Source organism: Meles meles, chromosome 2 (genome assembly GCF_922984935.1).
Source record: "Meles meles chromosome 2, mMelMel3.1 paternal haplotype, whole genome shotgun sequence".
NCBI classification, from domain to species: domain Eukaryota; kingdom Metazoa; phylum Chordata; class Mammalia; order Carnivora; family Mustelidae; genus Meles; species Meles meles.
Genome location: NC_060067.1, coordinates 195,819,208 through 195,836,862, shown reverse-complemented (window position 1 = coordinate 195,836,862; position 17,655 = coordinate 195,819,208). Strand labels below are relative to the sequence as shown.

General features: G+C 46.0%; 1 protein-coding gene across 5 annotated transcripts in view; it reads left to right on the top strand.

Annotated features, from left to right (window-relative positions):
- Positions 1-17,655, top strand: part of STOX2 (storkhead box 2) — a 212,353-nt gene that overhangs the window by 180,581 nt on the left and 14,117 nt on the right. For all 5 annotated transcript variants that reach the window (XM_045997455.1, XM_045997456.1, XM_045997459.1 and 2 more), the window contains one exon: positions 10,220-10,372. In XM_045997455.1, coding sequence (XP_045853411.1) covers positions 10,220-10,372 — 153 coding nt within the window. The remainder of the gene's footprint in view (positions 1-10,219; positions 10,373-17,655) is intronic.

Genomic DNA, 17,655 nt, shown 5'->3' with positions numbered 1-17,655 from the left:
CCTTTACCAAAGAAGAAATTGTGATCTCCGCCCCCCCCAAATTAAATAATTTGCTCCAAATCCTACAGCTAACGAAGAGCAGACCTAGGCTTTGAACCTGCAGTGTTGGCTGCGGAGTCCAAGGCCTCTGCCCCGTCTCATGATGCCAGACTTCGGAGAGAAAAGCTCCTCGTGGGTACAGGGAGTTGGGAGTGTCCTCAGTGGGTGTCGTCCGGCCTCTGCAAGTCTTCCTCCCCGTAAACTCTTACGTGTTCTTTTCTACCAGCCTCCGTGGCTGCTGGAAGGGGTGCTAAGTGTGTTCAGCGGCCGGGGAGTTGGTAGCAGTCATTCAGTATAATTTTGCTGTAATTGGGGAACTGTCAGCATTTATATAGATTTGAACTGTATCTAATTGGGCCTTCTGGTTCTGGCATAATTGCATCGTGGAGGAATCAGTCACAGTGTGGTTGGCGTACCTGAACGGGCGAAGCAGGGACGACAGAGGCTGAGAACAGGGGGGCGAGTCTGACTTGTAAACAGTGGAAGGGAATGACCCTGGGGATGTCAGACCGACGTATTGAATTGTCGTTGAGAAACGGCATCGTGGAACCTGCGGCGTCTCGTACAGCTCTGGTGTTCGGCTGGGTTCTGGTACAGGTTGGCGGTGGGAGAGAAGCACGTGGTACCTTCGGAGAGGCACGTCGGTTCTGTCTTGCATGACACACGTCTGGCCAAGAGGAGGAGGGTGCTGCGTTCCACGGGACTCCCGTGGGCCGGGCGCCTCCCAGGGTCGCGGGACCTCCAAGAGGCTTATTAATGGCTGTCAGCTAGGACTGGCATGTCATCATGGTTTTATCCCCGGTGGTAAATGGCTGTAACTTAGCCCTAGATGAGTGTCTAGAGAGCGAAGGGGCAGCCGGTGATGGAAACGTCTGGCAGGAGCAGGGTCTCATCTTGCCTGTCTGTATGTAGAGTACCTTGGTATTCAACAAGCATGTGAGTGCCCGCTTGTGAGTAGCACACTTGTAGGGTTTCCTCCATAGTGCCCACCAAACGCCGCACGTTGGTCATAATGTAGAGCCTGAGCAAAGCTTTGAATTCTTGAAGCATGTCATTGGCCTGATGTCTTGTATTTCTGTCCTAAGTTCTCAGAGACAAATCTCTTGCAAGAGCGGAGTGGTCCAGCGGCATTGGCTGCTTATGATTAGCGAGGTGTTGGTGGTCATCCCTGGTGATGGTGACAGCGGGCTCCTTGGGAGGGGGCTCTCAGCCATCCCGGTCCATTGGTCACCCTGCTCTACCCCATTCTCTACTCTTCCTGGCTTAGGTATCTCTGCTTATCCGGCAACGATTTTCTTTATCAGTGGTCAGATCTCAGGAACAAGGGCGATAGCCACTATGACTAACGAAAGCTTGTAGAGTGAGGAAGGGAATGGGTTTCTCCTATAAGCCAGTGAACTGATTGCTTTGTCATTATACCTAGTAGCTGCATGTCTACGCTAGCAGGAAGATTGAGGGGACGTGACGGACCTCAGCCCATTTGTGTGTAATTGCGTGTGTGTGTGCGCGCCGTGGACCCCCCGTGTTTGCTCTTGTACACCGTCATGCGAAGTTTCTTAGTAAAGTCATAGGTGGCGGTCGCCATTCACTTGGGTGTTACTAATTGGAGCCCCCCATGTACATTTCTCTCTTGAATTAAGACAGTTTATTCAAACGATAGCTTAGGAATTCGACCTTCTGTAAGAGACCCATCACCTATTGAAATAAAGCACAGGTAACTTTAGAAAAGCTGTGTAGAATTTCTAAATATTCTAAAATACCTTATCTTAAAAAAAAAAAAAAGTGTTGTCTTTACAGCCATCAACGATTGCAGTGAAGGCTCAGCCTTAAATTTCTGAAATCAGTGGCACTGAAACCAAACCTATAGTAAACTGGTGAAGGGGCCTTTTGTCAATGCCAGTTTCCTTTTAGATTTCAAATGCGAACATTTGTAAGTCAAGGATAGTAGTTTGGTTTCAAGGGAAAACTGTCTAAAATGTCGCAGCCTGTGAGTTCATGGGGATGTACGCGCTGCCCTCCTGGGAGGGGGTTGCTGTCTGCTGGAGAGGGTCTGGGAGGGGAATATGTGTTCTTCTAGAGCAGTCTTAAAAAATATTGTGGTAGACCCTCTGTTAAGAAAACCAAACACCATTCGTACATAAAATTGGGTTAATAAATTGAACTACATTGTAAAACCCAGGGTCTGTCTGATGTATCAGAGACGTTCACGTAACCTCTGAGAGCTTCTGATTTCCCCAGGTGTAAGGGTGTTTCAGATAAAACTTGGCATGTCAGGAGTCCTGTGAACAGTTTATTCAAAGGAATATAGTTGTATTGCTTCTGTGCCCACTCTACATTTTATTTTTTATGAGTCACAGTGTCTACTGCATGTGGTAATTTTATTGGCATCTATAATTTTAACTTTAGTGTTAATTTTGGCAACACAGAGAACAAAAACAGGCACGCTTTAGTGCTGAGGAGCAAAGCTGAGCCAGACTTTGAATTAGCAGGAGCAAATGATGAAGCTTTTATTACAAGGGAAGAAATGAATGGCTAATATATGTTGCTATTCTTTTTAAAATTAAAACCTCCTTTTTTCAGATTGGATTGAGTATTAAAATAGTTTTTCTAACAAGACAGAAATAGAGCTACACAGGAGGACCATGTTCAGCTTTTATGCCAGAATTCTGCTACATTGATATAGAATCATAGAATCATTGAGAGCCTGAAGGAATCTTTGACATCATTTCCAATCCTCATTTTACAGATGAGGAAACAGACGCAGAGTGGTAATTGTATTTAGTTATGAGAGACTGGGCACTTATCACAATACCTTCTGAATGCCTTTATGTGCTGGGAATCTCCTGATTATAAATTAGTACAGTTTTAGGACTGTGTTGGTAAGTAGGTTGCTTTGATTTATGAATTTCATTAGGGTCAAAGGTCACTCTTTAATCCAGAGTACAGCTCAAACCGACATTCACAGCAGAAACTAGTATTTTAAAATAAACAGGAAAACAGGATAATTTAAACATAATGCTAGTGGTTGGGAAAAAAAATAGATTATTTAAAGAAGGCTAAGATAGAAGATGGGCTTCGGGGTCCTTTCAAGGGTGTAGTTTATTATGATGTAGTTCTGGAAAAATTTGGCTGTCTTTTTCTTATAGAGTTGTGTGAAGATGGGTGCTTTAAGATGGAAGGAAATAGATTTATGTTTGCTTTTCTAGCTAGGTATCTTTTGGAAAGCTGCGGATATCATCTGGGACGAGATGAATGCATATTGGTGTGAAAGTCATGTCTTCTTAGGAGCTGTGTTACCCTCCCTCAGATGCAGAGGTTGGAGAGTACAGAGAACCTAAATTGATGACTGAAAAAAATGGCATTTAGAAAGAATGGAGTTTTATTACAGTACTTTTTTTTTTTTTTTTTTTTTTTGGCACACCAATAGTCCTGAGATAGGACCCATTTTGCAACTTGAGTGCCTAAAGGTATTAAATATATAACAGGCTCTCAAATGTATTTCTTGAAAGGATGAATTATGTGAGGAAGAAATTTTTTTGAAATAATTCCAACTAAAGGAACTGGCCAAAAGTTGGGGGGGGGGGGGGGTCGATGGTAAAAATGTGTGTTCGTGATGAAGATATTTCTGAGGTGGGAATAACTAGCGGCAGACAGTGCAGGATAGAGAAAGTCAGCGCATGCGTGATTTCTGCCTGTCGTCGCAGACCCTCCTTGTCAGCTGCCTGGGCAATTGTCATTGTTGCGGGGGTTTGTTTCCCGCACTTGCGTAAGAGTGATTTTCTGACACCACCATGTCACATCATTCCTCTACAAATACAAGCAAAGCTTCCCCATCAGCATCCAGAATTAGATGTAAGCCTCTGGACAGCCAGGATCCCTCTGGCTCCTGTTTTTTCCCGCTATCCCACCCCCAGTGTGCTAGCTGTGCCCAGGGATGCTCAGCGGCTCCACCCCAGGCTGCGCTGCTTTCTGCCCGTGTGCGCATGTGCGCCCTCCCACCCAAGCTTCTCCCCACACTCCTCCCCACGCTCCTCCCACCTGGCGCCCCGCACTTTCCTCTGCCTTCATGCTTCTCAGCTCACCAGTACCTCAAATAAAAGCAATGTCCAAATACTCAGTGAGGCATTTTTGACTTTAATGTTAAATGCTCTTAAAGTCAAAACGGTGTGCTCACAGCTGGAATATTGTCATGTCTTCTCAGATTTTCAATTTATTTGCCAGAAATTTCTGGACTGCTTACCCAGTCCCGGGCACTGTGCTTGGTGTTGTCTGAATTATTTTGGATTTGACACATGCTCCCCAAGAACTGTACTTAAAAGGATGTTTGTAGGAAAATAAAGCTGAAATAAAACCTATTTACCCTTTTTTTTTCTAGAACAACAGAACAGAATTGTGGCGGTCCAGAAAAAAATTTGTTAGCCTGAAAAGTAGCTCTGAGTTGTCTTTACAAATGCATTCAAAACTCATTCTGACAAAAGAAAAATCCATCCCATAAATTACAGACAAGTAACCATAGTTTATACACAATGTGGTAGTTTCTGTAGATTATGGTGACTGGTATTTTAGCAGTATTTACATTCCCTTGTTTTTTTCTTTAACCATTAAATGCGGTCCAGTTGCTGGAAGAATTTTCTGGTTTGTTTGTTTTTTTAAAGATTTTATTTATTTATTTTGAGACAGAGAGAGAGCGTGCATGAGTGGGGGGAGAAGCAGAGGCAGGAGGGAGAGAGAATCTTAAGCAGACCCCACACTGAGCGTGGAGCCCAACACAGGGCTCGATCTCACGACCCCGAGAGCGTGACCTAAAACTGAAATCAAGAGTCAGACACTTAACCAACAGAGCCACCCAGATGCCCCGAATTTTCTAGTGTTTTAAAGGTTTTTTTTTGTTTTTTTTTTTTTTTCAAGATTTTATTTATTTATTTGACAGACAGATCAGAAGCAGCCAGAGAGGCAGGCAGAGAGAGAGGAAGGGAAGCAGGCTCCCTGCCGAGCAGAGAGCCTGATGTGGGGCTCGATCCTGGGATCATGACCTGAGCCGAAGGCAGAGGCTTTAACCCACTGAGCCACCCAGGCACCCCCGAATTTTCTAGTGTTTTAAGAGTGACTTCCTCGCTCATTAAGCAGGTCTTACATAAGAGCCATAGAAAATCATGGTAAACTTGACTAATGTATTGCATTAAGAGATATCTGTGATTGCTTTAATACAGATCTTAAATGCATGTCCTGATCCTCACTTAATATATAATTATTTTTCTGTGGTAACGGCTGTGTTTCAGTGTACTGTTATTGATAGTTGAAACTAAGAGTCTTAGAAATTGCCTGGTTGGGTGTATTTGGTCTCTTGTTATTTTGTTTGTTTTGCAATTATTTAGCAAAAATATGTGAGGAAAGTCACAATCCTTAAAATACCCTGGGAAATTCCTAGGATTACAGTGTTGTGAATGGAGAGTCATTCATTCCTACTTTCATTCAACAAACGTTTACTGAGTGTCTGGTGTAACCTCTGCCTGACTCTAGGACTGGGAATAAGTTGAAATATAACATTGATGTGTTCTTCTTTGGCAGAGCTTATAGTCGGGGGGGAGGGGTGAGGCAGACAGTAAACCAGTACACATACACACACACACACACACGTGTGCACACACACACATTCAGAGAGTAAAGACAGTAGTTTGCTTAGATTCTGGTACCTACCAAGTCAGCGGTGTGTGTGGTTTTTCCACACCACCAAACACTTTTCTAACACCAGCCTACAATTTGGCTGATTTTGGATACCGTCTACCTGGAGACGGCATCAGATCCCACAGGTTTTATCTGAATTATTTTGGATTTGACAAATGTTCCCTGAGGACTGTACTTAAATGGAAGTTTGTAAGAAAACAAAGCTGATATAAATCTATTTACTCTCTCTTTTTAGAACAATATGAGTTACAGTGCCTCAGAAAACATTCCCCCTTCCAAACCAACGGAAAGCCCAAGTTGTCCCCTGTGCTTCTGAACAGACTGGCTCCGTAGCGGAGCTTTCCATGACCCCTCCTCGGACTCAAGGAACTTGCTAGAACAGCTTGCAGAACTCAGAGAAATGTTTTACTGATGAGAGTGCCAGGTTATTATCCAAGGGTACAGCTCAGGAATAGCCACAGGGAAGAGTTGTGTAATAGGGTTGAGTACAGGGAAGGGGCTCAGAGCTTCCGTGCTCTCTGAGCACACCACTGTTCCCCAAATATCCATGTGCTCACCAACCCGGAAGCTCTCCGAACCCCAGCCTTTGGGTTTTTGTGGAAGCTTCATTACAGAAACATAATCAACTAAGTCATTGGTCATTGGTGACTGATTCAACCTGTCCAGCCCCTCTCCTCTTCCCAAAGGTTGGGGAGGAGGACTGCAAATTCCAACCCTGCAACCACAGGATGAGTTCTCCTGCACACACACACACACACACACACACATACACCCCTCCACTTCAGGTCCCAAAATCACCTTATCGACATAACACAGGACACCTTATCTCTCTCATCACTTGGGAAATGCCACAGGCTTTAGGGGCCCTATGCAGGGAATGGGGATAAAGACCAGATACGGATTTTTTTTTTTTTTTTTTTAAATACGTCACGTATCATACTCAGGTAACATAAGAGAGTGCCCCCTGCAGGTGGGAACAGCATTGGTTCAGGTGGTCAGGACAGGGCTCCCTGATTAAACCGACACTCAAAGAAGTCTCTCCAGCAAAGGTCTGTGCAAGGAGCCTTCTAGAAGCTCAACAGATGCAGAGGCCCTGAGTTGAGAAAAAGCTTGTCCTGTTCAAAGAGCAGAGGGAGTTGTGAGTGTGGAAGAGGGAGGGGGTGGGGAGCAGTGGGGTGATGGTCCTAGAGGAAGCTGGACAGGCCCAGACCCAGACCCTGTGGGCTCCTGCAGACCTAGTGAACCATTCTGCTCTCTTTCTGGGTGCCGTGGGCTGTCACCCGAGGACGTTATGCAGGGAGGTGGTGAGTTTCCCGTTTTTCTAGGACCTGGCTGCTCTGTGGAGAAGGGAAAGCTGCCAGTCATCAAGCCAGTCCAGTGGGCAGGGGCCCTGCGGGGGGTGCTTTGACTCGAGTCGGAGTGGAGGAGGCCGCCCAGGAGCATTCGGGCACAGTGTGGATGAGGATTGCCGATGGGGCTGGAGACCGGAAGGGAGTGGGAAATAATTTATCTTAGTGCGGTATAAAAACGAGAGGACGAGAGAGTCCCTTAGAACATCCAAATTACATTCCGTTCTATAGCCTGAGTTAAAAGTTATGGCACAGAGTCATTATTAGAGCGAAACTGAGCTTTTCCAAAACAAATGCAATTCAGACACACTCGAAGCATGCCGGCTCTTGTAGTTGGCAGCGATGAACTGACGGAGAAGATGGCAGTTCGACTCAACGCATAATTTCCGCCAAAAGCAGAAGGACAAGCCTGGCCTAAACAGTGTTTAGTTTTGCTGACGGTCCTTGCTTTCCACAGAGAGTGCGAGTTTCCCAGAACCTAGACACAATTCTAAAGTAGACCTGCACGTAAAAAAGCATCCCACTTAGTGGTTTTGTATCCCTGGTCTTCTGAGAAGTCCTACATCATGGTGGGCAAATCTCCAAAGGTGTTCAGCTTCCGAATGGTACGCAGGTCCAAAGGGGCTGGAATCCGCTTTGATCTCCCCCGTGGCCTTTTCGTCTCATTTTCCAAATCATCCCAAGTGACTTTGAGGTCCACGCGGCTAACCTGCCAATGCATCAGGAACCCAGCCTCGGCATCCCCTACCCTCTCCTGGAGAAGGTGGAAGGAGAGAGAAGTATTTCCAGAAAAGATCTTCCCAGTGGTTGTAGGCTGAGCCACGGGGCCCACAGTGGGGAGGAGAGCTTTGAACAGGGACAGCTCCAAACTCCCTCCTCCACCGCACCTCACAGCCACCCCTGGTCCGTCTGTCACACAGGAGGCTTTAGCGTGAGGTTTTGTTTTCATTGAGGGCACAATGGGTTTAAAAAGATACACAGTGTTCTAGGCGGTAGCGCACTTGCCCACCGAGATGGTCCCAGCCCACACAAAGCCGTCATTTTTGAGTCACCAGTATGAGCAGAGCTTTCCCAGCCAGTGAAAGAAACTCAGATCCCCAGGGACAGCCACAATTCCGTGTTCTTATTTCTACCCGCTGCACCCCCACCTGATGTTTGCAAGAGGCCCCTCTTTATGGTGTTTCTATCCCGCAGGCCCCCCGAAGTTCATGGGTTCTCAGTGAAGTCAGTTCCTGTCTTTTGCTGTTCTTCTCTTGTGCTGGGTTTTGGTCCAATACCGCCAACCCCGCCGCCCCACCGACCACTGGGAAAATTTGCTCTTCTCACCCCCATCTTGCAGAGAACAGAGCCCTGAGTGAGGCAGGAGAGAGGGAAGCACTGAACTGAGCTGGATTTCGTGGGAGGTGTGGGGCTCCCACCCCTGACCCTGGGGTCTTGCTGCTTCATTCACGCGCCTGTTAGGCTTAACCCTCCCCTGGTGGTTTTCATTGCCAGGCCCCTTTGACCTGGTTTTGTCCATCAAACCTTTTCCCTTCTAGTCTATCAAAGCACATTCAGGTTCTTTCTCCAAGGGCCTCTGGGACCCCAGCAAACCAGGGATCGTGGCTGAGCACAGCTTTCCGTGCCCCGACAGAGAGGAGGCTGGTCCCTGACAGCCGTGCTGCTTGGGCCACGGGTGGACCCGAGTCTGGGATCTGGCCAGCCACGGTAGTTTACTGGAGAGAGAAATCACGCTTAGGAAACAAAAAAAAAAAAGGAGAGATTACATAAATATGTGTGGGAAGTAAGCTCCGAAGCCCACAGAAACGTGCTCTGCTGAAACTTCCCCCTCTTTCTGTAGGGCCTTTTCTCCAGGGAAACCTTACGAAGCCCTCATGTCTGGAACAGGTGGCACCCAGGTGTCAAGGTCAGACTTCCCGGCTCTGCCAGCCTCTCCCTCTGCTGGGCCCCCCTCCCTCCATCCCCACTCCAGAGGTCTTTCCAGGGAATTCTAGAAGTCCTTGGAACAAAACTTGCAGAACACCCCACGGTGACATGACGATCACGGAAAGGAAGATAGACACACTGCCTGCCGACTCTCCGGGAGTGTCTGCCCCCTGCTGTGGGGTCTCCAGCCCATCCCCAGCCTCCACTGGCTCCTTCAGTTGCAGACACGTGTAGGCGGCCGCAGTCCCATGTGGAGGGCGATCTGCTCTCTGCGGCTCCCTCCAGTCCCCGCTGTCGCTGAAATTCACATCCGACTTTGTCATTCCTGAAATGCCTTCGATGGCTCAGCATCCCTCATAGGATGAAGGCCCTGGGCACTCAGCTGTTCACTCACAGGTGTCCCTGCACACCTGTGCTCCTTCTCTGCTGCTCCCCAGAAAACATCTGCTGACCGGTCCTGCCATCCCCCACACCCCCCAGCCACCAGGCACACTCCTGCGTCATCCCTGGATTCAGGCTGCACATCCACGGGGAAATCACCCACTTCCTGCTTCTAAGCCCTGCCCCCTGCCTCCCCCTCCCCTGCTTGCCCCCAAGGCTCTGCTGCACCCTCACCATTTGCCCTCTCCGCCCTAGCCCTCCGTTCACCTTCTCCGGTGAACTGTGAACTTGGGTCTACTTTTCTGTCTCCTTCACTTACACAGAAGCTCCTTGAGAACAGAGATGTTTCCGGGGGAGGAGAGATGACTCCCTCTCCCGAGTAAACCCCAAGCCCCCAGCAGATGCCTGACATGCAAAGAGCACTCAGCATCGGATGGAATGAACCTTCAAGTTTTCAGCAAGTGCGTTTGTCGAGATGGGAATGGCAGTTAGACATAAGCCAGCTCCGAGTTAATAAAATCAGAGATCCTTTTTCAGTCTCATGGTGTACGTCTTTCAGTAGTTAAGCCCGTGTCAGGGAGATCTCGGGTTTGCAAGGCGGGTTCTAGCTGTCGAGGCCGCTGGAGCTTCTGCTGCTCTGCGGCCGTCTTTCCACCTGCATGGCATTGGCCGTGGCCGTAACAGACTTCCGCGTTCAGAGTGGATTCCGTTCCTGATAAAGGGAACGGGGAAGAATCCAAGGAGGGGCGTGTGCGTGCGTGTGTGGGTGCAGGTGTGTGTGTGAGACGGAAGGCCGGGTCTTTGCATGAACTGCTTACTTGAAAATTGTCTTTCTGCAGGTGATGTGTCACCAATCAGCATGTCTCCCATCAGTCAATCTCAGTTTATCCCCCTCGGGGAGATCCTTTGCTTGGCCATCTCGGCAATGAACTCCGCCAGGAAACCTGTCACCCAAGAGGCGCTGATGGAGCACCTGACCACGTGTTTCCCAGGTAACGGGAGGAGAACGTAGCTCTTTCCAGATAGGGACGTGTTCCTTCGCCGCAGGACGTCACACGGACCATTTCTCTCACTTAAATGTCATAGAAAAAAAATTCTTTGCCAAAACAGGCCGGAAACTTTTCTTAGTTCTGTCATTCAAAGCCAAGGCACCCCTGTTCCTTCTAAAATAATTTGCTGTCTTCAGGTGTTATGGCAGTCCTTTTTAAGTCGGCACCGAGAAGAAGACATTAAAGCAGAATCCGTGCAGAATTCTGGCAAAAACTACCAAGGTGCTGTTCAACCTCCCCACACCCTTCTTGAAATACATGAGCATCAGGGTTCATGGGAACAGGTCAGATAATTTGGGTCCCAAGGGACTACGCTAAAGAGACAGTAATGTCAAAGATAAACAGGCCTTGTCTGCTTGTGTCATGGCTTGATGAGTTTTTATCATCTGATATTGGATAAATCAGTTCAGATGTTTCCTTTTCTCTTAAATTTTATGAAAAGAACAGGCCAGCTGCTGCACGAGTGGCGTTGGGTGCCTCCGGCACCGGAAGGCGGTAGGGACGGTGAGAGTCAGGGCTGAATGCCCCCTCGCCAGAGAGGCTGCCCACTACTCAGCTCCGGGGCATCGACCCCTCCCCGCCCCCAAAAACGTAGAACCCTGCCAGAGTTGCAAATCTCTTACTTTTTCAAGAGAACCTGGACTTTCAGTTTTATGTGAAATCTGTAGACTTCCTTCACTGTTGGCAGTTGCGTGTCTGTGTTGTGTGTGCGTGTACATTTTAACACATGGGTGCCAGTGACGTGCGAGTCAGATAAAACACATTATCTTGTCCCCAGTTGGCCAGCTTGGCTGGGACTCTACCTATGACTGCATTAAAAATGAACCCGTGGCACAGGTTCCATTCAACCCAGGAGACCTTGGTCAGTAGAAACTAGAGGCTGTAGCCATTAGCTCTGGCTACTGAGATGCTGGGTAACAATCACAGAGCATCGGTGGCGTACCGCAGTGAGCATTCATTTAGCTCACGTATCTGGGGGTTCCCCAGGAGTCAGCTGACCCAGGCTGGACCTTCCAGGGGCCTCTGCTCCACCCGTCCCCAGTCCTCTTTGGAAAAGGAGACAAGCAGAGGCCTGTTCTGGACAACAGAGGCACAAGAGAACAGGCCCAGTTGTCCAAGGGTTCTTCAGCCTTTGGTCACACCATACCCGCTACGATTTCATTGGCCAAAGCAAACTTGGCTGAACTCAAGGTTGAGATGTAGGAAAATGCACCCCACCCATGGGGGCAAGGCAGAAGGACTGCTTCTAAACTAAATATTTATCTACTATGTTGAGTCTCCCCACTTTTCCTTATGCCCCAAAGGAACTTTATAGTTCTCTCCCAGTGATTTTTTTTCTCCTTCTTCTATTTTCTAATTAACACGTTTCAAAATTATACATACTGTTTAAGAACACGGACTCACCTTCGCAACCTATAAATTGCCTTGAATTTTCTAACATTATCTCTAAATATTCTTCACTGTCTGATGGTCTTTCTTTGTTAACTTCCAGGTAAACCCTTTTCCTTTCAGTGGTAACATAAGCAGAGTCCCAGGTGAGAGCCATCTAAGGAGACAGATGCCATTCCCAGACGGAATGTCCTTGTGAAGAAAGACCCTTCTCGCAGCCTTATACCTGGTTAGCCACTTCTGACATCAAACGTCCCGGTAGCTTTTAAACTCCCTCTATTTTCATGTGGCTTCATGAGAGATCGCATCGCTTTCCCAAATTTGGTTACATCTCTCCCATTACTGGGCTATAAAATAGAGAATGGAAAGAACACAGGGCCAATATGTAATAGTGAATTGTGAAAAATAGCAAAATAAAATAGTAAATTGTTGAGCAGCTGATTACAATATCACTAAGTTGGAATACTTTGCAGAGAAATTCATAGGTCACCTATACTTAAAAGAGCAACTGCTTTGCTAGCTTTTATGGTAAGTGAACTTACATCTCAAGACCTTATTGTCAGATAGACTGAGAGGAGCGAACTTAACCTTTTTCATCTTTGTCACACTGATGACTATTTGTTCAACCCCAGATGGCAGGGGCACTGCATAAATCCGAGTCTAGGGTAGTGTTTGGCAAACTATGGCTGCAGGCTAAATGTGGCCCACCACTTGTGCTTATAAATAAAGTTTTATTGGAACACAGCCTTGCCTAATTGTTTACGTATTGTCTTTGGCTACAGAACTGAGTACTTGCAGCTGGGAGATCATATGGCTCACAGAGTAAAATAGTTACTTTCTGACTGTTTCCAGAAAAAGTTTGCCAGCCACTGGTTTAGGGCACGGTAGTAATGATGTAAAGCTTTGTTTAGCAACAGTTTCATATTTTAGACTAGTATTTCATAAAATGAGGCTGTTTCCTGCCTGTCTTCCTTCTTCCTTATCTCTCTTCCTCCTTTTTTTTCTTTTCTTCCTTTGATTTCCTTCCTTTCTTTTGCAAGCATTATGGTACTTCAGAACCAAACAATTTAGAAACTTAACACAATTCAAATTCTTTTTGAAAGTGTATTTTCAGTGACAGTGCTAAAACTCTGGAGGGATTTAAATACCATAGTTATGGGGCTTATTTTGTTTTCTTAAGGTAAGACTATTTACTTTCTTGTAGCTTACTGTTTGAAAATAAAGTTTCGAAGTCTAACCGAATATTATTAAAATATTTGAACTCTCACATTTAATGCCTATGTCATAAATTTTTTAAAAATGGTCTAGATTTTGGCTTTTACAACCATATTCTAAAGAATGTTTTTTAGTGAAAAACCTTCTAGTAAAAATTTCTGACATACTGAAATGGGACCCCCCCCTTTTTTTTAATATAAACCCTTTTATCACCTTTCTATACTGGTTGAATTTTTGAAAACAACTTTTGTCTACCAGTTTCCATTACAGAAACAAGAATTTTTTTTAAGGTATGAAAAGAATGAAATATTTGCTTGACAGCTAAGTAAGTACTCCTCGTCCATCCATCCTGAATGATCATTTAAATCAGACTAATACTTGTTGAGTTGTTGTAGTCGGAACTTCCCGGGAGGAAAGCTGACCCTCAGAGAAGAACTGCTAATGGGGTTGAAGTTGGCTTTTAAATTCGCCGGAGAATGTTAACGTTATATACCCCGCATTCTATCTCCCAACTCACCCCGTTACGTCAATTCTGGCAGAATTCCCCCTCGGCCAGTGTTCTCCACACACAAGAAGAAATAACCCAAGAAGCCCACGAGAGTTTCCGTCCAAATGCTAGAATGTGGGCATGTGCTCTCTGTTCCGACAGTGGTCGGATTTGCAGGATTAAAGAGATCTTACAAATCTAAGCGTCCCGTTGACAAGCGGTGCTTTTAGGTATCTGCTTTTGCTTTGGAAAGATGTGAAGGCGTGGAAAAGGAGAGAAGTCAGCTTTCAGCTCTATTTGGATATAAAGTTTATCTTTGTTCTTTAAGCCCTCAAAATCCAAATTCGTGGTGAATTTTGGGACTAGAATCTGGAAGTGGTGGAAAGTGCAAACACTGAAAATACCCATCACAGCCATCTCTTTCCCAGGTGAGCCCTGCTGATCTCTCGTGCAAGTCTGGAGCCCACAGACACCTAAAAATACCAGTCATTAGACAAGGGCTTCGTAATAAAATAATCATCCTAAAAATCAGTGACTTGCAGTTAAAGATTTGAAAACCCACTGGTAGAAGTGTGGAGAGTGGATTGGACAGGGAATGCTTCTAGTATGTTTTTTCAAATTAAACATGATTGGACTGACAAACTTGAAAATCCAAGACATGAAAACTTTAGATGTATGTTCTCTTTGGAAACTCGTTCTTATTCCTTCCTTTGGGAATGATTTGAGCACTTATTCTTTTTTTTTTTTTTCCAGAGCATTTTTTTTTACATTAACATATAATGTATTATTTGTTTCAGGGCTACAGGTCTGTGAATCATCAGGTTTACACAATTCACAGCGCTCATCATAGCCCATACCCTCCCCAATGTCCTTCACCCAGCCACCCCATCCCTCCCCCCAGCCCACTCCCCTCCAGCAACCCTCAGTTTGTTTGCTGAGGTTAAGAGTCTCTTATGGTTTGTCTCCCTCACTGGTTTCATCCTGTTTCATTTTTCCCTTCATTACCCCCATGATGCCCCCACCTTGCCTCTCAAATTCCTTGTATCAGGGAGATCATATGATAATTGTCTTTCCCTGATTGATTTCTTTTGCTTAGCATAATACTCTCTAGTTCCATCCATGTTGTTGCAAATGGCAAGATTTTGGGGGGTTTTGATGGCTGCATAGTATTCCATTGTATATATGAACCACATCTTCTTTATCCATTCATCTGTTGATGGACATGTAGGCTCTTTCCCTAGTTTGGCTATTGTAGACATTGCTGCTATAAACATTCGGGTGTACGTGCCTCTTCAGATCACTACATTTGTATCTTTAGGATAAATACCCAGTAGCCGAGCACTGATTCTTAATGGTAAATAAACATGACGACACTGAGGTTACGAGTCTGTGCAGGTTCCCAAGTTTTCTCTGATCAGTGCTTGGAAGGCCTACAGTCAGCAAATTCTGTTTATAGTACAAGTTGTTTTTCTGGATTACTCCTCAGCTTTCCTGTATTACAGCAGCAGAGTCAACGGGTCAATCACAAATGCTTATGAATGAGCCTTACCAGTTTTTTGGAAGAACTTGGTCTGTGACAATAGCGATCGCAAGCATGCTGCCGTGTCAGATACAGTTCGTTTTCCGCATGGGTTCGAAACCCGCATGGTGGTGCCGCCCAAGCCTAGTGGGCATCATTCATGGGGCTGCAGTGGGCACAGTGTCTCATCTTGGGAGTGGTGGTCTGTGTGAGTGGTGCCCCCGAACTCGTTCAGCCAAAGGCCCTGGCTGGGAGTAGGGCGTAGAGGCTCTTTGAATGGCTTCTCTTAGGTGAATGCATGTTTTATGACGGTGCTCAAGAATTTCATATATAGAGTGGGAGTTGTATCACTAATTCATATGGAGTTCATTTTGTGCAGAAACTATCATAAAATTTTTAAAAAATTGTTATGGTACCAGCCTGGAAGCCATTTGCATAAACACCAACGTACTACATCTCTCAAGAGTAGAGCCCTAGATTAAAGGGAAACCGTGCAGTGCAAAAATTAGATGATTATACTAAACAATACATTATTCAAAAGCAATGTTGCCTTTCCCACGTTGGTCACAAAGGATGCCTTCTGAAGATGGTAGCAGGGATGGACGGACAGGTCACATTCATGGGACGCTCTCCTGGGCCATTAACTCATATTTTCATATCCCACTTTTGTAGTTTTGGAAGGACTGTGGCAAACTGAGTTTGCCCTGCTCTTCTAGGTTGCTACATGATGTTCTCTGAAGGTAATCTGGTTTCCATGGGTCCTGCCCCAAAGTTGAGACGATTACTAGCTAATGTTTCTAGAGCCCACACTGTATATCAGGTACTGCTGTCCATACATTAAACTCCTTTAAACTCAGAACTACCCTGTGAGGGTACCTGCCATTCTGATGACCGTGTGAGCAGAGGCTCAGGTTAGTTAAGTTGCCTAAGGCGATAGCTACTGTATGAGTTTTCCAGCACAGCCTAACAAGGTACAGGGGGAAAAACACCAGAAATTTATTGTCTTACAGTTCAGGAGACTAGAACTACAAAATCAAGGTATCAGCACAGTTGACTGGTTCCTTCCAAGGTCTGTTGAGGGTAGGCACTGCTCCAGACCACACTTCTTGGCTGATGGATGGACATCTTCAACCAATGCTTCTTCACATTGTCTTCTCTCCGTGCATGTGCTTCTGCCCACATTGGTCATGCTGGAGAAGAGCCCACGCCGATGACCTCATTTTAACTTGTTTATCTCTACCAAGGCCCTGTCTCCAAGCAAGGTCACATTCTGAGGTTTGGGGCATTAGGTGTAAACCCAGGAAGGGTGTGGGCAGGGGAGGCTGCCTAATTCAACTACTACCACCAGCTCATCGCGATGGTGCTGGAGTTTGAATCTAGCCACGTGGCCCTGGGCTCCAGGCTTCCGGTCTCCACATTCCATTGCCCTAACTCTGTTAGGCTGAGTCACATGTAATTGTCATTTTGTGGGTCAGACACGGTTGAACATTGGCAGTATGATTCAACCTGACCCATTTCCAAACTCTGGCATTCAGGTCAAGTCAGTTAGTACTATCATACTCCGTGGGCCTGGCATTGAGGATGGAGAATGCCCTAGAAATACACGAACGCTCCGTAACCTGGAAAGTTTATACTCTCTAATGAATTTGGACTCTCGATTCTGTCCTCTAAGACAGACAAGGCGTAAACATGCACACAAAGACCTTTGAAACAGTATTGGTCTCAGTACCAGGAAGTGTCTGTCACTTTCTTCTGGAATTTCTATTCTAGCGAATATGGTGTATTTGGCAGTGACCAGATGGCCGTGGAGCATCTAAATTCCCACAGGTGTATTTCTTAGGGCCTTTGGGTTATGAGGTAGAAAAACTACCTCCTTCCTGAAGAGTCAGTCTGAGAGACTGAGGAAGGAGAACGTTCTCCCTTGAACTTGACCGACCCTGTTGTCCCTTTCAAAACCGAAGGTCGTGGTTTCAGAATTGGAGGGTGCATCATGAGCCATGGTCAAGTCTAATTGCCCTTTTATGTAACTTACAAAATTTATTTAAACTGTAGCAAAGTATATTAAGTAAGCTTAGTCTTGAAAAATGAGTGTGTAGTGTAGCGTAAAGGGTATACACTAGGCTCTGTACGTGTTCTGATTGTTTTCAAGTGCCAAGACAGCTATTTCAACCCAGTTTCCCTATTCTTTTTCTATCGAGGAAGTCTTTTTTTGGCAAATGTAGATTACATCATGTAAAACATTTTTCATTTTCCCCTCCTTTAAAAACACTCTGCCTTTGATGGCTCAGTTCAGTAAAGCCTCATGACAAAATCTGCACCTGCTTCCATCTCTCTACCTGAGCACCTCCAGGTCCTGCTGACTTGCCATGTGATAGTATTCGGAAGCTTGGCAAAATTGGTAGGATTTTGTCTTGGGTTGGGCTGCTGTAACAAAATACCATAGACCGGGTGGGGCTGAAGCCACAGACATTTAATTCTCAGAGTCCTGGAAGGCTAGGAGCTCTGAGATCAAGGCACCAGCAGATTTGGTGTCTGGCTTGAAGACATGGCAGAAGGAGGTGCTCTCGCTTCTTCCTCTTCTTACAAGGGCACGTCCCAAGGGCCTCACCCTCAGGA